The sequence below is a fragment of the Centruroides sculpturatus genome, unplaced genomic scaffold (assembly GCF_000671375.1).
Source record: "Centruroides sculpturatus isolate CEXI.00-Female unplaced genomic scaffold, Cexi_2.0 scaffold599, whole genome shotgun sequence".
Lineage (NCBI taxonomy): Eukaryota > Metazoa > Arthropoda > Arachnida > Scorpiones > Buthidae > Centruroides > Centruroides sculpturatus.
In genome coordinates this window covers 274685-300346 of record NW_019384829.1, presented here as the reverse complement: position 1 = coordinate 300346, position 25662 = coordinate 274685, and the positions used below count along the sequence as shown (strand labels likewise).

Here is a 25662-nt window from a genome sequence, read left to right as displayed (position 1 = left end):
CTGATTGCAACGGTGCCACACTCATTGAATTGTGGATATGGTGAGCAAATATGGCTACTTCCATGGTTATACTTTACACATGAATAAAAATATTTTTAACTGTTACTATATCTAATATAAATAAAGATTTCATTACTGGTCATAAGTTATTAATGCTGTTAAATGTAGTTTAGGTTCAATTATAGAGTTTGAAGCAATTTTTATATAGCTGTAATATATTTACTTAAAATTGAATAGTTATATGGCAAATTTGATGTGCACAGATAATTCCAATATATATTTTCAAACACTATTAAATAAAATGCACATTTTAATCCCTGCAGTGTCAGCAACTATAGTTATAAACATCAATAAAATTATTTTTTTGATAATTTGAGAATATACTCTGCAAATGTCAAAAGGCACCTACCATCTTATCTGCTTGCCAGATAGTAGGAACTTATTCTCAATCAACAATCAGCAGCATCTCACATTCCCTTATGCCCTAGTATCTGTTGTATACTGTATATACTAGAAAGATTACAGAAGCTTAGTAGAAGCTAAACTGTTCACCAATGCATCCCTTGTAGCTGATATTGACGACTACTGGAAAGTGCCCATTATAAGTCTAAAATGCAAGATGGCCAGATGGTTGAGTGGTTAAGGCATCAGCCTACTGATCTAGAAATTTTTTAAGTGTAACCCATCCCAAATATGTCAAGCTCTATCTTTTACCACCCAGCTGCTCCATTGTGGGTATGGCTAAATCCACAATGGGCTTGATTAAAAAGCCTCTCAGTGCCCACAGGCATGGGCGTAGCCAGAGTTTTGTTATGGGGGGGCCTAGTGGAGGCCAACCTGACACAAAATTGAATTATTTCAAATTATTGTTCATTATTGGGCACCGAGCAAGCCGTTCACCTTTTTTTAGTATTCAAAACTTTTATTTTAGCTTTAGGTTTTTACAAATCGACTCAACACTTTTTCGGCTGTGATTTCCTGGGGAGGGCACCAGGTTCCCTGGGAGGGGCCGTGCCCACTCAGGCTCCCCCCTCGCTACGCCCATGCCCACAGGTTGAAGAGAATAAAAACAAACTTTAAAGTAATTTTTAGATTTACAATGTTTTCAGAGACTAAGAACTCATACATGTATTTAACTTATTATTATTACACTACTGTTATTTAATTATATAAGTTATTAAAACACTTATGTTATGAATTTATTTTCAAATGTCAATGTTTTGTGACAAAATTTTTATATGATGAGTTCAAATAAATTAGTACATCAGACTGTTTCAAATAAATTTAACTATATGCAATTTTTTAAAATTACAAAAAAAGTTGAAAGCTAAGTTAAAATATTCTTTGGGCATTAGTAATTAATTTAGTGAATTGGCCAAAACTTTTTTCTTGAACATTGGAAACATACTTAGCAAATTTCATATTTTTGTGCTTTCTGTTATATTAGAAACAAGCTGATAAATTATACAAATTACATGATTATACCCAGTCTGATTCTAAAAAGAGAAATAAAATGGTATAAAATCATAACATTTTCTATTTTCACTAAAAATGATCAAAATTACAGTTATTTTGAAATTACATGTAATTATCTTTAGTCTGTGCTCCACATTGACATGTGTTTCCAAGAAATATCAGTTTTAATTTTTCTGTTTTTCTGCTGTTTGTATAAAATTACTTTCTGCCATTGAAGTCATGTATTGTATTTATTTTTATTCTAAAGTAACAAAACTAATTGCTTTGATATTAAGGGATGCTGCAGCACCATAAGCACCCTTCTGGATACACGTTTTATAATTTACTTTAATAAACTTTATATTCAATTGATATTGCTGTGTAGTTTTGAAAATTATTTTTGATAAATAAAAATTATTTCTACTTTAGAAAGAAATAGATTATAGTATTCTTTAAAATGTTTCCATATATTGAAAGCTATCATTTTATATAAATCCTTATAAATATAATGTAAAGATCATAATGATCAAAAAGTTAATATTAGAAATATAAAAAAAATCATATTAAATTAATTTCTAATATTCAAATATTTCTATGTAGAATTCTGAAAAAATTGAAAAGTTTCTATATTCTATCTAAGAATACAAATCTGGATTGTAACATATGCAATTTCAATTTTTTAAAATATTTTTGCTGGATGGTAATTAAGATTAAAATTGAAGAGTCAGTCAGTCAGAATAATCACTATTTACTTTCACTGTTCTGGAATACAGCTTTTGATGACCATTGACTAATCTTTTTGTCGGCTGCAATCATCAAAGAATAGTCAGTTATTAAAAGTTTAAAAGTTAGTTATTATCCAGAACAGTGAAAGTGAATCTGGAAACTTAACTGCACACAACTTGTGATTACTGGTTGTGGACAAATCAAAGAACTTTACATTCAAGATTTTCAACATAGGGTTGTATATCCAATAAATTAATGACTTCTTAGAACCCACAAAATGCCGGCAGTTAAGGCCTCATATCATAAACAGATAAAAAGCCAATTTATTGTGGTTTTCCAAAAATCCATATCTTCCAGCAAGGATATGTGACTACCTGAAATCTTCATTGACGATCACCTGCCCATGCTTGTTTTTTGAAGTGAAAGTGAATAAAGTGTAACTAAGTATATTTACTTATTTGTTTAAAAATTGTATATATCTTAAACTGAGGCCAAATTATCTTATTAAGAGTCAAAAAAGCTCAACCTTAACTAGCAAATCTATTTATTAAATCACACATTTACAGTCATCATCAGGATATCTCATAATGGTATATTCAAACATTACCCTAAGTTGACTAACAATATTCAAATTTTGTTACAAATATCAAATGCTTTGATTTAATTAATAAGTCTGCTGGTTGATGTTGAGTTTTTTTCTTTGCCTGGTAATTAAAATTAGCTGCCTGAAGTCTAAAACTTTGCCACACACAAATAGTTTTAAAGATAATTATGCATACCATATGGCATGTGGACTCGTAAACAGATTAAAAGTTTAGAAAATATAATAATGCAAATATTACATTTAACCTATATTTTACATGTATTGCTTTCAATTCTAAATAACTTAAAAACAATATACTTAATACTACACAACCTATCTTTTATATGAATTTAAATATAATGGAACCTCTATATTTATCATTAATCTGTTCCTAAGGACCTAACAAATATGGAATACGATGAATATAGAAACAATTTTTCTCATCTATATATATAAAAATGAATGTATGTCTGTCTGTGTGTCTGTGTGTCCTATGTCCTTCATGCATTACCACACCGTTTATCCGATTGCCATGAAACTTTGAGAAGTTGTTTAATATACTCCGGCGAAGGTTTGTGGCATAGTACGATTGCCATGAAACTTCGGGAAGTTTTTTAATACACTCCCGCGAAGTACATTTATCCTACGATAGATGGCGCGCGTTTACACGAGCATTCGCGCATAGTGTGTTTGATCGATTTCAAATTGTGAAGACCATTTCCCCCCTTCAAAAATATATATGTCTCTATATATGCATTTGTGAACTGTTATTTACGATATTTGTAATCATTTTTGTTTAATCACTTTATTTCGACTTTTTTTGCTAATTATGTTTTCGCTCGAACTTCGTTAAAATCTTAACTGTACCCCGAACAACGACCGAAGTTGTAGGAAGAAATTCGCCTATTTTACCGATCTAGGTATCGCCCTTTTTCAAATTTTAATATCGACTCGAAATAATTTAAAAAGACAAATTACAATAAAACGGTTTATTATCTAACTATCAGAAATTTCCCAACATGCCAAGGAAGAGAGGAAGGAGCAATTAAATAATTAAAATTATAAAGGATTTAAAAATATATATATAAATGGGGAATATCGCGCTTTTGACAATCGCTGCAAGTGTGTGGGCTAAATTTGGAGAATCCGTGCTTCTCGCATGGACAACTGTATGTGGCCAGCTCACGCGTCGGAAAACCTTCCGAATTATTCGTGTACGCACCAGACGAAAAAACAAAAAATATCGTGTATCCACGAGCACTCCAATAAATAAATAGAATTGAAACGACACTTTGAAATGTTTTCCCGATGAAAACGAATAATAATAATATATTTCAATAAAAATGATAAAATGAAAATTTAATTATATTATAACGAGTTTGCTTGAATTTCATTTCTTCTGAGATCGCAGCAATGCGCGACGGGTAAGCTAGTAATAAATAACTGATATTCAATTAATCCGTTCCCATCCTGAAAAAAAGGTACAAGAATAAAAATTATGTTGTTTGTAAAACTTTATCTTTATTGTACTAAATAAATACAGTATAGTTGTAGAAGGGGAAGAACAGTATTATTAATATAGTAGTATTGTTTAGAAGACGACATATCAATTAAAACATTAGGTAATTCCAATTATGATCATGGGGTCTGTTTAACCAAAGATTCAGTAACACTCGATTCAATAAAGAACTTGCCCAGTGTTGTGTTTTTTTGTCTGCTTTTTAAAACTTTTCCTAAGTAGGCAATTACATCATCATTGAATGTATTTATATTTTGGTTGACTATAGCAACATTTGGGTGCCACTTTGGAGTGATTGGAACTTGGTTTCTTGCATTGATTATTTTTCAATGACTCAACAATACACACAATGACCACACAAAGCAGACTGATTAACTACAGAATAGCTAACACGGCTAGCTGATTGGCACAGGCATGCGATTGTAGTGCCACTGCTGATGTTGGGAATGAAGATGAATACAGAAAATACTGATGAGTATGGAAAAATAGTCATCAAAATGTGATGAATATTGAATATTATGAATATAGAGGTTGACAAATATAGAGGTTCCACTTTATATCTGATAAACATAAAAGAAATTATTAATCTGTAAAGAACAGAAGTTCCACATTTTTTCATTCTTTATTCACATACTTTATATATTTGTGGTGGGGTTTACAACCAATTTATTTGTATTCATAAAGTTAAAATTCACTTATTCACAGAAAGATTGATAAAAATAATGAAACAATGGATGAAAATATAATTAGATAATTTGTAAAGCTCTTATGATAAACATCTAATACAATTCATGTTGTCAACTGTTGAGTAAATTTTCTATGATACTTTACAAATCAGAAAGCTCAACTAAACCATATCTAGTAGTGAAATATCAAAAACATCAAAGAATATCCCTCAAAGGTAAAATTAAAATACTAGATCATCTGTAGAAAGAAGAATCAGTAGTGATAGTTATTTGCTGTTTTGTCATAAAAATGCATTAAAGAAACCAAAGGCAGAAATTTAAAATGTGGTAGTAACTTAAACTCATAGAATCCAACTATTGGGGAAGGAAATAGTAAAGCTTTAAATTGAAATTGAAGATCAGTCACATAAAATTATTTCTTTTGAGTGGTCCTATAATTTGTAAAAAGGCAAATGTATCTGTTTCATCATTTTTAGTGCAAGTACTAGTCATGATCAAGTATGTTTAAATTAATTCTGAAGAACAGTTTCAAAAAATATAAGCAAAAGAATGTTATACATAAAGTAACAACTTAAGGAAAAATGTTTTATTACTTGAAACATCTGCATTACTTTTCATGAAAGGCAAAAAAGCAAAAAATTACACATTATTTAAGGATAAATAAGTACTTGTAATTAAGATCATTAGTCAGGAGGACTTTTACCCAGTGAATCAGTATTGAGAATACGATCATATAAGAAAAATAGCTATAGCATATGGGTACTCAATAAAACTTATAGAATATTTAGCAGAAAAGTATATATAAGACAAGATACCACCTCAGTGCAGAAAACATACCCCAGCTGAGTCTAGAAACATAGTTGTGGAATATAATAAGAGGCTGAAACCAATATACAAAGAAATTACACAATGGAATGAGCTGACATACAAACGGGACAGTACTATATACCAAATGCTGAGAAATGATAAAGATATTATAGATAGGACCAGAGCCTCTGGAATTTATAGCATACCATTAAAAGATGACAGATTTGACAAGGATTTAATTTACATAGGAGTCACAAATGAACCTCTCAGAAGTAGGATTAAAGAATGCAAGAACACAGAGAGAGAGAAACAAATAACAGTGCTATCCATATATGCCTTGAAACCAGGAATTGAAGCTGATTGGAGCAAGCAGCATTGATTAAAAGGTGTTTTACTAGAGAAGAAACTAAATTTTTAGAGATGTTAGAGAGATTTAAAACAGCCTAGAAGAGAGAGTGCATTAATATACAAAATGCAGATTTGTTATCATGTGCTTGAAAAGCTTTTCATGATAACCCCAAAAAAGAAAACAGCAACAACTCAATTAAACTATGGGGTAATGGGGTATTAATATAAAATTATATAGAATAAATTAATTGTAAAATTTAATTCAGCAAATATAAATTTCATAAATTTCAAAAATAATTTAAATTTTTGGATTCAGTTCAAATGTAGAATGCTATTGAACAAGAATTATAAATGGAACATGTATAACTGACTTGAAACAGGACAGTCAAGCTGTTCAAAAAGTTTCTTCGCTATTAAAGTAATACTGGTATTAAGCAAAGGTGATTAGTACTTTTATGCTGCAATATTTATTTTTAACTTTTTGAAATAAAGTAAATGAAAATTCATTTGTATTAAAAAGTGATTTTATATTTCAATCATATATATCTTTAATTTGCTAATCTTATTTTCACAATGTATTTGTCCTTTCAGCATTCATGACAGTATTCAATAGTTTTACAGAATGTAAATCCTGCAAATAAGGATGAACTAACCATTGTGGTTACTAATCAAAGCAAAACTAATCAATGCACCTTTAACAGTGAGAAATGTAACTTCACCCATTGTTAATGTTACATTAACTAGTTCAACTCTTAAAATATGGAGCTGCTATGGAGTTTAAAAGGAAAAAATTATGTTTAATGACTGTAAATAATTCTTGCAAATTTGTAATTAATTTTTAGAAGTTTGAACAAAACTGAAACAAAATTATTGATAAGAAAAAAATTATAAAAAAATCAGCTTGACAAATATTTAAAAGAACTATTTGTAACTACAGTAGTTTATCTGAATCAATTGGAGACTGGTGTTATTTGGATAACTTATTTTTCGGATAACCGATTATGTATGAAAAAATATATTAACCTATCCCATGTGAGAAATTTTTCTCCGTTGTGTGTCACTTCGCATTGAATTTTCGTCAATGCTAAGCCTGACATAAATTTTAAAAAATAATAATCGTGGCTATTGTATCGTTAAAAATTAATTCTTTATTTTGTACAAACAAAATAAATATATTGAAAAATATAAAAACAAAAAAATTATATTTTGGAAGTTAATCTAGTATCAAAAACGTTCGATTCAGCATGACAGTCCAACTGGAATGCTTTTTGTTAACCGACATTTTGGTTGATCAGCTTTCGGATAAATGACGCTCTACTGTATTTGTTTAAGGAGGAGGAGTTTGAAAATAATATCAGTAAATTTTTATCAGTTTAATTTGTTGAATGTAATAATATAAATTAATGGATTTTTTTTTTACAAATATAAACACCTATAACCCAATTCTTAGATTAAAGCTAAATGATTGACAGATTACATTTGTCAAGAAATGGCCTCTATGCCTACCTCTAGGCCGAATTACTTCACATTTAATTATTAATTAGTAGCATTAATACAGCTCAAAATAATCTGGCAATCGATTGGCTTATTTTGAAACTTATAAATTAAGTTATTTTTCATAATGTTGCCATTGTTCCATCTCTATGCAGATGTTAATGACAAACCTAAATTTTATTGTTTAAGATATATTAAATAATATTAAATAATATTAATGTCAAAACACTTAAGAAATAAACTGATATAAATCAATTATACCTTTTTAGGTGTTGAACTTTGTAAAGGAATACTTATAGATCTTTTCTCCATTAATTTCTGTACAGCTATTGGATTTCGAAGTGGCGATTCCTGACATAATAAAATTGAAAAAAGTTATTTGCTAATTAGTTAATTAACAAATTGATTATATAATAAATTACAAAACAAATAACCTTTTTTACCATTTTACTTGTTGGTGGTATTGGTTGATTTGCAACATTTACAAGCTTCATTAGGAATGCTTGATCACTATCAGCATAAACTTCAACTTCTCTATAAAGGCTCTGAAATTAAAGTTCTTTACTTTTGTTCCTAAGTGTTGGAATAAAAATACTACTAACTTAACTTACTCTTTTTATCAATGGTCGAGATACAGCAGTATTGTATGAATCATCTGGAGCTACACAAGCAAGATTTTCATATAATATTGCAATTTTTTTCTGACTGTCCCAACCAGATGGACTAAGATTAGAAATAATATAAAATTTTGAAAATATTTTAATCAAGATAAAGCCAATTAAAGCTGATTAAAGCTCAAATTATAAAATTTTCTCACATAAAAATAATATCTCTGTCAACAACTAATGCAGGTGTCCTGAAAGGAAAATCGTATATCTTATGCAACAAGTATTTCCACAGTACATCACAGTTTTTGTCTTCTTTTACAGAAGTATAAATAAGGGAAGCTCCATCTGTACGAAGTCAAGGATAAAGAACTATCTGTATTCAAATTTAATACATAAAAATGCATGTACTCTACTTATTATAATAGCCAAATTTTACTTCATTTGAAAACAACTAAATATTTAAAATAATTGAAAACTAAAGTTAATTTTAAAAATAAATACTTATATACATAAAAAGCTATTTTCAGGATTATTATACTGTTTTGATGTATCCCACCATGTATATATATGTTTTATTCACTAATTTATGTTATCTGTAATTTCTTCATCTACGTAAATAACCTGCACTATTTTTCCTTGTTTAACTCTTTCGATCTATATGCGCTTTCTGGCTAGTTTTGGGGCTGAAATGGGCACCAACCGACAAGTCAGCGTAGGAAGATTTTTCTTCTTTGTTCATTCTTGGAGAAGGAAGCGAAGGGAACATGTCCATGTGGTCAGGTAGTATATGCTAAATTCATAGTGGTAAACGTTGGAAGATTGCCCAACTCATTATACAGATAAGGGGAATTTCCTTCTAACATGACCTTTCTGTATTCTTTTTTCTAACCTAGGTTATATTAGTTTTTATTTTAAGTTAGCTATAATTTGTATTATAATATGATCCTAACAGATTGTGTACTGGCCGGTTTCAGGACCCGCACGTGTAACTGGATATATGAGCTTTGTGAACAAGGAGAAAAAAAAGGAATGGTTTAGACCAATGGTTCGCAATTAGTGGTACGCGTACCCCTGGGGGAACGCGAAATTGCATTAAGGGGTATGCACGGCAATCTAAAATCGGTCAATTTAAAATTTAAATGCATGAGATGAAGCAATCAAAAATCCATCAAAAATTCATCAATTTACAACATGATGTCGAATGCATAAATTCGTTTATTTATAACTAAAAATATTCTCAAAATTTCATCAAAAAAATGCATTTGTGACAATACCTAAATGAAATTCTTATGCAAGAAACAAAAATTGTACAATTAACACAATAATGTTAATTGTACAATTATCATTATTATCGGCAATAAAATATTTACTACCATTTTGCACAACATACCTGCAGCCATGACAAATATGAAAACATCGTCACCGACTTCAACTCGATGACTCAAGACTGAAGCTGACCAAAAAGCAACCAGATTTTACAAAGTTATGCAAAGAAAATCGTGTGCATTTGTCGCATTGAAATTAAATAACCTTATGTTATTTTCATTATTATTAGAATTGTATTTTAAAGGTAATAAATGTAAAAAAAAAACTTATTTTATTTATTACTCGCTGTCTACCCACAGCTTCGCCCGCATTATATCGAGTTTTCTCGTGGGAGTAAGATATTTTCTCTCAGTAAAATGTAGCCCATGTCCATTTCCAAGATGTAAGCTATCTCTGTGCCAAATTTTATTAAAACCTGTTCAGCTGTTTAGACGTGAAAAGGTAACAGACAGACAGGCAGACAGAATTACCTTCGAATTTATAATATTAGTATGGATTAATATGAATTTCTGCTATAAGGGGTACGCGAGTTTGAGCTCTTTCTTGAATTGGTACACAGGAAAAACTAATTGGGAACCACTGGTTTAGACTTATGTACTTCAAAACGGTTAACGTGTAATATTATGGACAGTTTCCAGATCATGTATTTTGAATAATTTGTAGGTTAACTGTAAATAAATAATTTCCTTTATCGTTAATTGAAATTTGTGTTAATACATGGTGTATTATTTGCATAATATGGTTTTCATTAACCTGTCACACCACACTGTTAAAACAAATTAAATATTAGTAGCTGACATTTAAAAAAACTTTAATGAAAGCATACTGAAAAATATACTATACTTATGCTATAAAAATATAAGATGAAATACAATCATTTTTCCATTTATCAGGTATAAGAATTAATAAACTGAAATTTGAGTAAATTAGAAATAAGATAAAAACTAGTAAATTGATCCAGATTTCAATTAATTTTTTGCTCTTCCAATAATATTTATTTAAAGTGATATAGTTTAATTAATTATTATATAAATATTCTAAATTAGTCAAGAATTGATAAATGGTAGTAATAATTCGACCATTTAGGTATTAAGATTGTTTTTAAAATTATTCAATTGAAAATACATCAATTCACATTTAAATTTTTCAGTCTTACAGATACTTAAGATGATTTTTTCTGCTCATTTTAGATTTTTTCCAGTAACTCACAATGGTGGGACTGGTGATGATGAACAGAATTTGGCATAACTGAACCAAATCATCCATAAAAATTTGACAATCCAAACTTTAATTCAGGTACCTTGAAGAGACAGGCTGATGCTTTTATCATGGGCATCTGCAGGGGGACAAATAGGGCACTTGCACCTCTGACTGAGTAAATATTCCACAAATTATAATCATAAAAGTGAGATATCTAACCTTATACCATCAACCATGGGATGCTTTGTTTGTATTTTTGTACACTATTGAAGAAAGTCAATTCAAACAGATGGCGTTCTGATCGTGTACATGTTGTGCAGAAGAATAGCTTGCACTCTGAAGTTCAACATCTAAAATGACAGGTGATGATGAGCAGTAGTCCAGAAGGACCCAGTCCAAAGAGACCAAAAATTATGAAGAAAATTGAAGAAGTTGGTGACAACCAGAAAGTGCCTGCGCTGAATAAGTTGGCTCTCCCTACTTTGTTCAAAGAATTAGTGGTGCAAGAATTCTCTATGGATAAAACTCCCCTCATATCATCTATCTTCTATAGCAGTGCAGATGAACAGAAGAGGAAGCCTTGAATTCGGCCTATATGATAATGATGATGGGGCTGCGGCAATTTGGTAAAACCATAAATCTTGCCAGTATAGCAGACTTTGTGAAGTTTGAAGTCGATCAAAATGGAGAGCCATTAACTAAGAGTAACCTTGACACACACACACACTGTGGATGATACACCCAATTACAATTTCTTCTCTGGAAAAGGGCTCAAAGTAATGGAAGACAAACAAGTTGTACACTCTCATTTTGGGAAGTACCCATTAATTAATGAATGTTAACTTCTTAAAGGGTGGTCGAATTTGAAACATGAATGATGCACTGAATGCATGTAGCATTGTGGTTCATGAGGCATATTCAAAACATCAGTATCTTTATAACAGTGCACTTTCAAAGTTAAAAGAGGATGAAAAAGCAATGTGCAAAAAGCGGTGTGATCGAAATGGCTGGTTGGTTGCTGTTTTTTGGCACAACAGCTACAAAGACCAAGCTGCGCCATGCTAAATGGTTAATTTGCCCAACTCAATACGCATATATTATATAAAATAACAACAAAGAGTATATACATAATAAGAACAAACAACAGCACACAATAAGGTGAAAAATAAATAAATAGTTAAATCTCTTTATACAAAATTAGTGATTTTTAAAAAGTCCAATACATTATAAAGATTGTGCCTCTGGCCCAGAATCTCTGTCAAACACCCTGTCCCAAAATACTGTCTATGCCTGGTCTCAAAGGCAGAGTAATCGAACAGTATGTGTTTTACAGTAAGAGGACGGTTGCAATGCTGGCATACTGGCTGCTTGTCACCCTTCAAAAGGTATTGATGAGTCAACTGAGTATTTCCAATTCTCAAACGAGTGAAAATAACCTCAGATCTCCTGTCATAGAGTTTCTTATGTGTCCAATTTTCTATCATAGGTTTGATCTCATGTAGTTTTTTTGTGGACTTGTGCATTCCACACATTTTGCCATCTCTCTGCTAGTCATTTTTTAATGACTAGCTTCAAGTCAGCTTCTTCAATAAACATTGTATGCTGAGACGGACTTGCTGACTTTGCAGCTGCATCAGCTTCTTCATTTCCTCTTATACCTACATAGCCTGGGACCCAACAAAATTTTATAGAGAGATTGCAAGATGGCAAATCAGATTATGGATTTTAATCAATATAGAGTGAGAACTAGGTTCAGATGAGATCAAAGCCTGAAGTGCACTAAGTCAGTGTAAATCACGCAGCAACGATGACCTTTCTTATTTATATACTTTAGGGCTAAATAAATCTATTTATATACTTTATTTATATTTATATCTTATTTATATACTTTAGAGCTAAATAAAATTTCACACAATATATACAAATACATTAATAAAAGTAGTATTAATAATATAGATTGCCTAAAAAAAGCTGGTATTGTATACAGGTTAGAATGTGATTGTCAGAATCCATATATGTACATAGGTGAAACAGGGCGCATGTTAGATGTTAGAATAAAAGAACATGAAGCGGCAATTAGATTGAAATACAATAACTCTCCATGGTATAATCATACAAATAACAATAATTGTAAAATTAACCGTAATAATATAAAAATTCTGCATTTTGAAAGAGATGTTTATAAAAGAAAATTTAAAGAGCATTTAGAAATAAGGAAACAAAAAAATAATTTGATAAATCTCTCAGAAGGTATGCAAATTGATTGCCGCTGGTATAAATTAATAGATGGCACTAAAACAAGTTAAAATGTTATAATTATGTTTAAACGTGGTAAAATTATTTTGTAAAAGAACTTTTTCATTGTAATCCTGATACTGGTATAATGAGGATGTTGTTTGTGTATCAAAAAAAGTTTTTACATACGTATATTAGGTTTTTGCTATGTTAATAATTTTTTACTACGTCTGTTGTACACCCATGTGTAAAAAATTTTAAATGATTGTGAGTATTATAAGTTTGTTTGTTGGAAGTTATAATTGTTTGAATTTTAGATGTATGTTAATATGGAATACACAATTTTAGGTTAAAATATAGATTAAGGATGAGGATGGTTTGCCCTCCCACTCCCTAATTTGTGAAATAAAGAAACAATTTTTATAATTTACATAATAAGAAAATGTAAGTGTTTTTTGTGATTTGGTTTGTTTCATATAATATAACATTGTCATGTTTTAATATTTCTTGTTTTATTTGAACTAGCACTGAGGAGGGGTTGGAGTACATTATACCAACCCGAAATATATTTGTAGTCCAATGAAAAATAAAAGACAATTTGCTAACCAGAAATTGCTGTAAGATACGTCTACCAAAGTGTGTTTTTGGATTACAGAGACGAATTTACATTTGTAATCAGCTGAAAGTTTATTCTGAGATTTCTATTTAATGTAATAAAAAAGAGACAACTGAGACAACTGTTCTCTCCTAAGAGATAGTGGAGGCTCATAAGCATCCATGTACAAACTTTGAACAGGAGAAGTTCGAAAAGCACCAGTGCACAAACGCAATGCTTGATGGTGGATTGGATGCAGCATTCAAAGAATAGATTCTCGCGCAGAGCCATAAACAATGCATCTGTAGTCCAGCTTTGAGCAGACAATGGCCCTATAAATCCTGAGCATAGAACATTTGTCTGCTCCTCAGGATAAACAGCATAATACCTTTAGAAGGTTCAGAGATTTTAAACATCTACTCTTCAAGTTGTGCAAATGTTGTAAGAACGTCAGTTTTTATCAAATATAACACCTAAAAACTTAGCCTTATTCACAATAACCCCGTTTAGGTAAATTTCAGGGTCCAGGTGCAAACCAAACCTTTGGCAAAAGTGGATGCATGAGTAAAAGTGTTAAAAGTAAAACCATTGGTCTTGGACCAATTGTGTATATGATTTAAGGAGGTTTGCAGTTGTCTCTCGATAAAACTCATGTTGCTAGACTGGCAAGAGATCTGTAAGTCATCCACATACAAAGAGTGTTTCACACTAGGAGGGAGACAGTTAGCTATGCTGTTAATTTTAATTAGGAACAGAGTTACACTCAAAATAGAGCCTTGAGGGACACCTTCTTCTTGGGAGAAAGGCCTACATAGAGTGATGCCCATCCTAACTTGGAATCTTCGATTCTGCAGGAAGTTTTTTTATAAAAATTGGCAAATTATCCCGCAATCCGAATTGGTATAGATCATGGAGTATCCCATATCACCAATAGTGATTGTAGGCCTTCTCTATATCAAAGAATACAGACACTAAGTGCTGTCGTCAAACAAACACTTCGTATATAGATGTTTCAAGGTTTACTAAATTGTCTGTGGTACTTCTGTTCCTACGAAATCCACTCTGATGTAATGAAAAGTAGCTCTTTTCCTCTAAGAGAAACATCAGACATCTGTTTACCATTCTCTCAAAGAGTTTACAGAGACAACTCGTCAGAGAGATTGGTCTGTAATTAGAGGGATATTGAATTTTATTGGATTTTAACCAGGCCTACAGCATTATTCCCCGAGTGAGAGATCACTGTATGTAGTTCTATGCTGGTGAATGGCACATTATAATCCTCATTAGATGGAGAGTGAAAGTTTAAATGTTGTTTTTTCACTTTGGGCTTTATAAGCCTGAAACCTCCTTGAATGCATAATATTGCTCGATGAAGAGGAAAATGTTTCACCCAATGTATCAGCAATATCCTGTATATTGCTGATTATTGTGCCATCATTTTCCAGCATGGACAGAGGCTGAGAAGCATATTTCCCATTAAATTTTATGGATTCTATCCCAGACTGCTTTTGAGCTGGTGGAAGATGTTATGCTAAAGACATACTTCTTCCAAGAATCCCTTTAGCTTTGCCTTCTTACTTTTCTGGCATTTGCCTTTGCTTTTTGAAAAGCAACCAAATTACAGTGGGTTATCTTCTGAAAATCCCCCATGCTTTCTTTTGTTTTTTAAATGCTGCCTCGCAATTCTGATCCCATCATGGTTTCTGACCCTTTGGATATCTGGTTAATGTTTTCCCATTGTTTTTTCAGCTGCCTGAATAATACTGGAAGTGACAACTTCAACTGCATCATTGATATCAGCAGTACTGACCATTTTTTCAGTGATGCCAAAGAGGAGAATGCAGGCCAATCTGCCGTTTCAAGTTTCCAGCATGGTGGACGGGCTGTTTCAAAGCTTTCTCTGCCTCAATATTTTAAAAATATTGGGAAGTGGTCACTGGAGAGTGGATTAGATCCAACCTCCCACGTAAATGCTGAAAACAGGTTCGGGGTTGCTAATAATACGAGGTAGATCAATGGCAGTGAATGTTCTTGTTGGGGCATGGAAGTATATCGCTTCTCCAGTATTAAATAAATATAGTTGGTGATTGTCTATGAATCTTTCGATGGCTCTGCCTCGACAGTTGATATCGTGACTGTCCCACATTAGATTTTGACCATTGAAATCACCAAGTAAAAGAAATGGAGTTGGCAGCTGTTCAACCAGGGTATCTAATTCATCCTCATCGACTCTGACATCTGGTGGCAAGTATATAGAACAAACTGTGACAGTTACTCCAATAGAAATTCTGACTGCCTTAGCTTGCAAATCAGTGGTTATTTGTACCGGTAAGGATGGAATACAATTTGAGACTAGTATAGCCACTCCTCCACTGGCGTGGTTGTGGCTATCATCATCATTATGGTAAAGATCGAATCCTTTTAAAAAAATTCTTTATTCAGGTTTTAGATGGGTTTCCTGGAGTGCCATGCAGAGAGATGGCCTAGATGATGTCAAGTGTTTAATGTCAGAGAAGTTGTTGCGGAAACCACAATAGTTCCATTGAATTATTTTATAATCCATTACCTCATAGGTGTTTGAGGCAGCATTCTTTGTCAAGGAGAAGAGTGCGCAGTTAGTAGGCTCCTGACGATGAGGTGTGCGGGGCGGTTTTTGGGCACTGTTGCTGCGAACTTTCGATTTGTCTCTCTGAAGGTCTGACGTGTGCATTTATGATGGTTTTTTTCAGCTCAGATGAGGAGAATTTGGAGGAAGGAGGAGGAATAACCATCTTGAGGCAGGCGATGGACTGGCGCATCTTGGAGATCACACGCGCTGTCAGTTCTCTGCTGAAGCGACGGATGAAATTCTATCACCGTCAGTGAGTACTGTCGTTTATATATTTTTTTGTAACAGGCTTGTATCTGGGCGATGGGAATTTTGAATTTTTTTCTTTTTTTTCGAATAGGGCGGGAGGGGAGGACGGTTGGACGTCTGTTGCTAGAAACATACACGTCTGATGGCGGTGCTTTTGTGTGCAATTGATCGATTAACTGACGGTAATAAATGGGAGAAATTGGAAAGTGTTTCATCTCTTTGATGCATTGGTTTTTAAAGCTGGCAATTGGAAATTAGGGGCTGTCTCTCTCTTTAGCTAGGCTCGCATGTTGCAGAAACAATGGGAAAATATTTGCGATGTCTGAACGGTTTGAGAAAGCAAATGACCGTTTCAACTGTCAGATATTTAGAAAGGGGCCCTCCGGCTCACATACTGCACAAAGAATTTCCACATATTTTCTAAAATCCTCTGGGTTTCATCGAGCTTTTTCTTTAGGTTGCGATTGGAGTCGACAACCATGCAGTAGGCCTGTTTAAGAGTACTCAGCACTCTTCAATTTAATAGATGATTTTCCTTTTGGAGGTGAGATTGGAGGAGAGAAAGTCACCTCCATATTATTCTCTTCATCAGAGATATCAGAGAACTCACTCATAGATTGAGCCACTGATTTTTTAGATTTAGAGAGAGCTGCTTTTACTCTCTGTTTGTTTAGTAGGTTCTTACTAGCCTTTTTCGAACCCAGGTTTCTCGTTATTACCCGTTTTAGGTAGGGGTGTTTTTGGTTTTATACTCTCCTTTTCTGGTGTTTCTTTTGATGGAATCAGTAAACATTTCACATGTCGAGTGAGAGAATCCTTTGGGGAAACAGAAATATCTGTTTGAACTCCACATGTCTTTGTGGATTTCAAAGCAGCATCAAATGTCTTTTGTTTCAGTGGTGCATTTGAAGTGATCATGCGACATGCCTCTGGGTAAGGTAAGTTGTTGACTGTTTTTACACGCTGGATTTCTTTTTTCTCTCTGCCATGCAGGGCATTTCCAGGAGTAGGCAGAATGTGCATCATTGCAATTCACACAGCATGGAGTATTGATACACTCAGTACTCTGGTGACCTTCAATTCCACACTATGCACATACACTCTATCCTCAGCAGGATGTTTGAGAATGTCCAAACCGCTAGCATTTGAAGCAGTGCAGTGGATTTGGAATGTACAGTCAAACTGGACATCACAGATATCCTGCTGTAATGAAAGATGGCAATGTCGGCTTGTTGAAAGTAAAAATTAGATAGTATCAACTTGCCATCTTGACAAATGGAGATGCGTTGGACAGCAGCGACACCTTGATCTGAAAGACCAATCTGAATATCTGATTCATCTTCAGACACCAGATCAATCTCAGACATCACACCATGTGACGAGTTCAAACTTCCATGTGGTGTGACGGTGACTTCAATGTTTCCCAGGTTCTTTGCAGCTAAAAGTTTTGCCAACTGTTGAGGTGAGGCAGTTTCTACCATTAGGTCCCAGACCTCAATTTCTGTTTTTTTTTTTTTTTTTTCAGATGCCCAATGGTTGATTCAAATAACTTCTGAATCAAAAAAGGAGAGCATTTTGACAGAGGTTTTTCTCCAGTAGCATGTACTATCAAGTAAAATGGCTGACTGGCAGTGTTTTCATTGTTTTCAAGTTTTAGAATCCATGATTGAAATAATATTTAGGCTCCTAGTAACCCCACCCACCATGGGGCCCAACAAGGGGATGCCGTCACATGGGAGACTCCCATAGACTGTCACACCTGGGTTTCCCAGGAGCTACCCTCACAATGCAGTCAAGAAGAGCACATCTTGTCTGACGTGTCCGTCCAGTCTGCATCGATCAGTTTACTCCAGGCTGAGATCAAGAATGACTCAATGACCAGCCGATTGACTCAAACGGAGCATGATTTGAGCCTCCCATTTATCCAAAGCAGGGGCCAAAGCCCCTGCTTTGGATAAACGGGATCATGTTCCGTTTCAAATCATGTTCCGTTTGTCAAATCATGTTGGGGACGTTATGTTGCCCCTCAACTACCAGGATCCCCCTTTCCAGCATACAGGACACCATGCACAGCAAACACATGGGTGGGCGTTCAGATCCCAGGGATAGTAAAGGATTACTAAACCAACTCTGGGATGTCCCCTTACCATGGACAGGAACCCTCATTGAGGAGTGTGATCGAAATGACTTTAAAAGTTTTGATGAAGGTGATATTTCTGTGGGTTTGTGTGAGCTATCTGAATATTTGCAAATGCAGTTTAGTAGAAAGGTTTTCATCGTCATTGATGAGTTTGATTCGATCATTAACAGAGCAATAACCAGAAGGCTTTAGTAGATGCGTTTTAGTAGGGTGCGGCATGAGAATGCACTATAAAAAAGGAATTTTCGAGATTCACCTGCGGGAAGGAGAGGGGGAGCATTAAGGCTTAACCGGAAGAATGGCTTCTACTTTACTATTTTAGATGGTGGAGGAGGATCAGAAGGACATTGCTGAGTTAACTACCAGTTTGCTGGGAAGCATTTTGAAAGATAATGTAGCTGTGGGTGATGCCTTTGTTACAGGAATTTTAGATATGTCAGGCATAGGGATTAGTGCTCAACTAAGCGAGTTAGAGATACACAAGTTTTCGGAGATGAGTGAGTTAGATGATTATTACGGCTTCACTAATGATGAGGTTATGGTTCTGAATGAGCATTTTAAGGTTAAAGAGGATGTTGCAGAGAAGGTACACTTGGTTATTGTGGAACAGATGGGAAGTGCTCGTGTTCCATTGACAATTGTGAAGTTTTTGAAATCAGGTAAACTAAAGAGGTATTGGATAGATAGGACTTATGTTGAAGCTGTTAAGAAAGCACTAGAATTAAAACCAGTCAAAGACACGTTCATAGTAATATTGCTAAATGGAGACCCATTGAAATGCAAGATACTTGAAGAAATTTCATGGGATCATATTGTACACCTGCAGAATCTGCATCATGATCCAAATTTTATAACAAATATTAGTACAGACATGGATGAATATTCCAAGGACAAGGTGGAACTTGTTATCAATTTCTTATTCAGCCTTGGCTATTTCATGTACTTACCTGATCTCAAGAATGTCTCTGATGAGAGTGTGAAAATATCTCTGATGGTACCAAACAATGAAGTAAGACAATCATTCAAAGCACTGCTGGAAAAGCATTTTAAGATGGAGCGTGGTCTGGATCTAGAAAACCTTGAGCGATGTGCAGTGTTACTGAAAAGCTTTTTCCATCTGTCTTGGAGGGATGGCAGTGAGTCATGCAGTGGCCCCTCTTTCATTGCAGAGTTTAAAAGCAAGTTACTCCAACTTGCAAAAGAATTGACCACCCTGCTTAAGATGTCCAAGATAACTACCTACAATGAGTCTACAATTGAGGTTCTTGTGTCATGTGTAGCAGTTCAGGCTAACTTCATCTGGGGCACTCAAAACTATACTGTTGACAGAAAGATAAATGATGTAATGTTCTACGAAGGTGGTAGGGGAGCTGTAGCACAATTGAAATATAAGTGTACTGCACAAGAGGCTCTGGTAAATCTTTTTAAGAAAGAACACTATGCTGTTTATGACAACAAAAGGAAACTTGGGTATTTTCTACCTTCTTATGTCTACCTGTCGTACTTTCCTAAGTCTCTGCTTTTCCTCTTTCTCTTAGGCTCAAGATAGGTATAAGATTAGTTGTTAAGTTGGTCGGATTCATACTGTATGATACACACATGTTGTTCACATGCTTATGGGAGGACAATAGACTACCCTTTTGTTTAATAGTAATATAAAATCTGTAAAGTTGGGATCTGTACTAAAAGAACTGGTTTTCTTTTAGTTGATAGGTAAAAATGTGGAAGGTGCCTTCTCAATAATATGCTTTTGGATGTCTTCCTCCTTTGCGAACTTGGTGCCTCAGAGATCTCCACTCGCACTCACTGTCCTTATGATCTTTCTTCAGTTTAGTAAGGAACTAAACTGAACTTGACCTCTATGATTTTCCCCAGCTTTGCAGTCCCCTTTGTGACTATTCCCAAAGTTGGAGCACTGCGTTGTCCTGCCATCCGCTTTGAGATCTTGACCAAGAATGACCCTTCCTCTTGCCATTTAGCCTTAGGTCTTTTCCTTTCTTTTGTTTCCCCCGAAAATACGGGGAAGCGATAGTTCCCTTACCCTTTTGTTCTATCAAGAGTTCTGAGAAGGGATAATCCCTCTTTAAGGCAAGAGCTTCTAGAAGGAAATTATGACAAAAGGGAAGAATCGAATATAATGAAAAAAATATATATAACTAAAATACATATAACCCTATGGCCAATGGCCACCCTATAATCTACTTGTGGAAAAATCTCCAGAAAATTAAATAAAAGTTTACTGATGTTATTATTTGTCTCCAAGCTTCACTCCCCCGGAATATTTTCTACAGATACCCATGGCTTTCACCATCTTAGTCATTGCATATTCATTATTCTGTTTATAGATGTTTTCAGCTAAAAAATCCATTTGCTTTGCATTTTGGATTTATTTTATATTTCATGATTATAATTACATTTTACGTTCTTCAAAATGTCTTTCATTTATAAAGATCGAGTATTTTTCACAATTTATGCAATTACTTTTGAAAGGATACATTTTAAGCAAAATTTCCTCAGAGCCTGCTGAATGAAATCAAAATGTTCATCTTTATAGTCTAATTCCTTCTCTAGCATTGACATGCAATCTGTCTGCAAATGAAAATATTTTAAAATTTTAACTATTACAAAAATGTTTAACAAGTAAGATATAAATTTTTATTACAGTGATATCAAATTAGAAAAATTTTAAATCGAAATCTTAATAATGTAAGGAAAAGATCAATTTTTTCAATAGTTTTGCTAGATTATAACCTTAAATAACCTTATACTATATTTGTATTCAAATATGACACAGTTTAATTAAAAACAAAAATTAGATAAATTGATTATTTTTATTAATTAATAAATTTAATGGTCTTAAAGAATATTTGAATTAATTTGGTAGTTTGTTTCATTTTAATTAAAAAAACAAGAAGAAAAAATTGGGTTGTGGATTGAATGTTTATATTTGAATTAATTGTAAAGATTTATTGCACATTCTAATTTAATTAGAATGTACAATAATTTACAAAAAACTTCATTGGCAAAAAAGTTGTACACAGTGTACACTACATTATCAAAAGTATAATCTTATAGAAAAACCAAATTATAAGTTTTATTAATAAAAGTATTTAGAAATTTGCTTGTCTGAAATATATCTGTTAAATCTAAGGTATTAATAGTGGTTCTATTCTTTACTGTTATTACAATCTCCACTGTTCTTAGATGATTTTCTGAGATATACAAGGTGTGACAATTTAATTCCCGGAATGGCCACATAGTGTCACCCATGACAAAATTATATCAAAATGACATGCACATTCATGTTCAAACATGTTTGAACTAACATGTGCATAAACTGTCAATAAACTCTTGTTGAACTATTGTCCAACAAGAGTTTATTGAACAGGAACAAATAGTCAATCAACAATGCTATTTAGAAGTACTGCAGAGATTACAAGATTCTGTTTGAAGAAAAAGATCCAAACTGTGGCCTGACAAGTGGATCACTCATCATGCCAAATCACAGTTCATAAACTGGCCAAAAAAGTAATTACCCAATTAGATCCTTCCTATTCTATTCCTAATGACTTAGCTCCTTGTGATTTCTGGCTCTTTCCAAAATTAAAAGCTGTGCTGAAAGGTCAAAAATTTTCTAATATAACTGATATCCAACAGAATGTGAGACTGCTGTATTAAGGAAAATGAGTTCTGGGTCTGCTTTCAGAAATGAGAATGCCATTTAAGTCAGTATATAGATGCAAGAGGAGAGTATTTTGAAGGTGACAGTAGCCAGTTCTGCATGTACACTTTTTAAAGGTGCATTCTGGAAATTAAATTGTCACACCTTGTATTTTACAATTAATTTATGAACAATTAAAACTGGTTTAGAACAGCAAAATGTTATAATTTGTAATCAATTTTTCTTGAATTTTTTTGCTATAACAACAACAGTTTCTTGTCAAACAACTCCATTTAATAGTTTAAAATTGAATAACTCACTAGCAATTCAAATTAAGGAATTCAGAAAAGTTTAAATGACAAGAATTCTTCGGAGAACTAATGAATCTATATCAATATGACCTTGCCTTTGAAGTAATTCTACGAATAGTCGAGTTTTCTATCCAAGAATTTCATTTCCAACTCGTGGAATTACGTGAAGCCATTGATATTTTGGAGCACAACCAATTAAGCACGTATTTCATTTTGTGTAACATTATGTTACGTATCTTCCGGGACATCCAACTCCAACTGCCGGAAGGTTACATAACGACTGAACCTATAACCAAGATACATTATTTAAATATTACCAATGGATTACTACCATTGCAGTGGCTTTACCTAATAAGTTGAGAATTTTTGCTAAGATAACATTAATCATTCCTCAGGGATATTTTGATGTGTACGAGATTATAAAATTTCTGACTGATCTCCCTGTATTAACGACCTTTGTCCAATTTCAACCTGAATATCCAATAATCGCCTTATCTATGGATAGACAAACATATATATTACTACAACAATATGAAATGTCTATGTGCAAAGTAGACCATTTCCCTATTTGTTCATTAAACGTTCCTATTCAACGATTTCCTCAACAAAGTTGTGAATATGCCTTATTTATTGGAAATGAAAACAAAGTCAAGGACCTCTGTCCTCGCCAAATAGTTACCAAATATACACCTATCTTTAAGAAGATTGACCTACACTGATCATGGATTTATTCCCCACCACATTTTCTCACTTTAATTATTAGATGTCCCACAAGACATCCAAATTCTTCTTCTATCTCTCCTACACATAAATTAAATCATACTGGGATAATTAATCTCCCGAACGCATGTACTGGTTATCCTTACCTCACCTTACAAGGAATACCACAATTGACGTCCAATTATGATATTAAATTAGCAGATCGCTCTTTATCAAATGTCCAATATGACCTAAATGACCTATTACACCCGGCGACGACTCCATCATCCAGAACTTATCCCTCTTCATGGATAATAATACTTAGTAGTTGTCTTGGTACATTTTTAATTGGACTCTGCGTCCTTTATATTGTCCGATACTACCTACGACACAGAAAACCTTGTTCAACTAATCAACAACACCCACCGGAAGATACCCAGGAAGAGCCCACTCTCAACGAAAGGGAAAAGACAACCACTACATGTCCGGGCCCTTCCCAAAAAGTAACAACCTGAGGCAATTCCATTCAACGACCCCAACCATCTATTGTTCTAACCTATTAACAGTCTCCTGACCAACTGTCTCATCTACCCTATTTTATATTGTTTATTGCATATTGTCCTTCCCAAGATTTTTTTCGAAACATCGCATAATGGAAAATTCGTTATAACAGAATATAATCGATGTTAGATTCATTTTAAATTTTATCTTTATTCCGTAAATTTTTCTATACCCTATTATATCATATTATATCCTAATATCGAGATTTTAAATTACTGAGAGAGAGAGTAACCCTACCCATTATGTAAATCTACTTACCTCTACATCCCAGGGATATTCGTTACTCCATAAATTGTTACTAATACTATTTTATCTAACGCGTGCCAAGATAAAATTATATCTACTCCTACTATCCACTTGTAAAGAAAATATTGTTACCGGAAAGTGAGAGAGATGAGAAAAACTTTTGAGAAGATAAATTCCTAAATTTTTGTAATCCTACCTCTAACCGAGAAAAACCCCATCCACCAACTCACTGAAGCTAAAATTGCACTATCTAAGTACAATTTTAAAGAAAACGAAGAGTGATGTGAGATTCAAAATTTAGTTAATTTTATAAAATAAATTTATTCCTTACCTATGAAATCGAAATATAGAGGTTGTGGGAATTTTATGTCTTAATATAAATATTCTCACGAAGAATCTGTGCATAGTTTACACTTACAGGCAAAATTCGTCATATTGTTGCCATTCTATCACCACCTTTAACCCCACACCTGCTAAAACAATTGATCACCTGACTAATTTTCCCACCACAAAAAGTATAAAAGCCATCCTTCTTCCCCTCTCAGGAGGAATCGCTGATCGCGAGTCAAAAGGTCAAAGTCGGACATTGTCTTCCCATCGCAGACTTACATCACCGTAGAACCTTGTGCCACACCCCAGAATCCATTTGGACGATATTACGAAAGAATATCCCACTGATATATGCAAAGAGGTACGAACGCATATTTGTAAACTCTCTCTCTCCGCCATCCGCTCAGTAGCAGGATAGGCTGTTATAACGGAACTTTGAGTAATTGGGTTTGTAAATTTTTTCCATAGATGCTTGTAATAAACTCGTTTTGTTTTTAAATGGTGTCTTTACTCGACTTTGCCAACATCTTATCGTCGACCGCTGACTCTCCTCCACTCGCGTAACGTGTAACAGAATGTAAACGCCATCCTTGACAAGAAAGTAGGTCACTGACCTGTTTCCGGAAAGGAGAGGAATTCCCACCCCTCCCAGCAGCTCACATAGTCAAGGGCAGATCTAGGTTTTTTGGGGCCTAGGACTTATTGAAGTCCAATGAGGACCCATTTTTTGTTAATACAAACAATACAGTAGACCCCCTATAACGCGGGTTCTTATAATGCGGATTCCTATAACGCCGCAAAAAAATTGCGACAGTATTCGTAGAAAGACACTAAAAGGGATGCGAAAAACGTCATCGCCGACTCGTGTCGTGACAGGATTGGTTGAATCTGGACCAATAGTAGATGAGCAGCCAAACTACTTACACACTACGGGTAAGTTGAGTTTACTATTGTCTGTACAGTATGTAAATTAGGTACCGTAAGTCTAATACAGCATTGTAATTTTATACATTTCTTGTGAAAGAAACATTTCTTATTCAATGGCCATAAAAATTATTTCTATTAATGATGTCTCCAAAGTTCAACGAATTTTTCACAGAAAAATAACTTATCAGAAATCGCAGCCGCCGTTTGGTGCACTGCTCCGTGACGAAAACAAGCTTAAGCAATGGCGACGTCAAATGGTGCACACTCGGTAAGTAATCCTACAATTTTTTGTTTATAGCATAGTTTATACGGATTATTCCCAAAAAATTATACGTGTTTTGGAAATGT

The 25662-nt window shown here is 33.6% G+C and overlaps 1 protein-coding gene across 2 annotated transcripts in view; it reads right to left on the bottom strand.

The window, feature by feature from the left end:
* The window catches only part of LOC111630070 (cytoplasmic dynein 1 light intermediate chain 2-like), a 61551-nt gene that overhangs the window by 3653 nt on the left and 32236 nt on the right, over nucleotides 1-25662 (bottom strand). The window contains exons 6-10 of one of the 2 annotated variants that reach the window (XM_023374086.1): nucleotides 21075-21168; nucleotides 8436-8571; nucleotides 8230-8341; nucleotides 8053-8163; nucleotides 7880-7969 (exon numbers count right to left, since the gene is read on the bottom strand). In XM_023374086.1, the coding sequence (XP_023229854.1) occupies nucleotides 7880-7969; nucleotides 8053-8163; nucleotides 8230-8341; nucleotides 8436-8571; nucleotides 21075-21168 (543 nt within the window). The remainder of the gene's footprint in view (nucleotides 1-7879; nucleotides 7970-8052; nucleotides 8164-8229; nucleotides 8342-8435; nucleotides 8572-21074; nucleotides 21169-25662) is intronic. The other variant, XM_023374087.1, reaches the window with a different exon arrangement.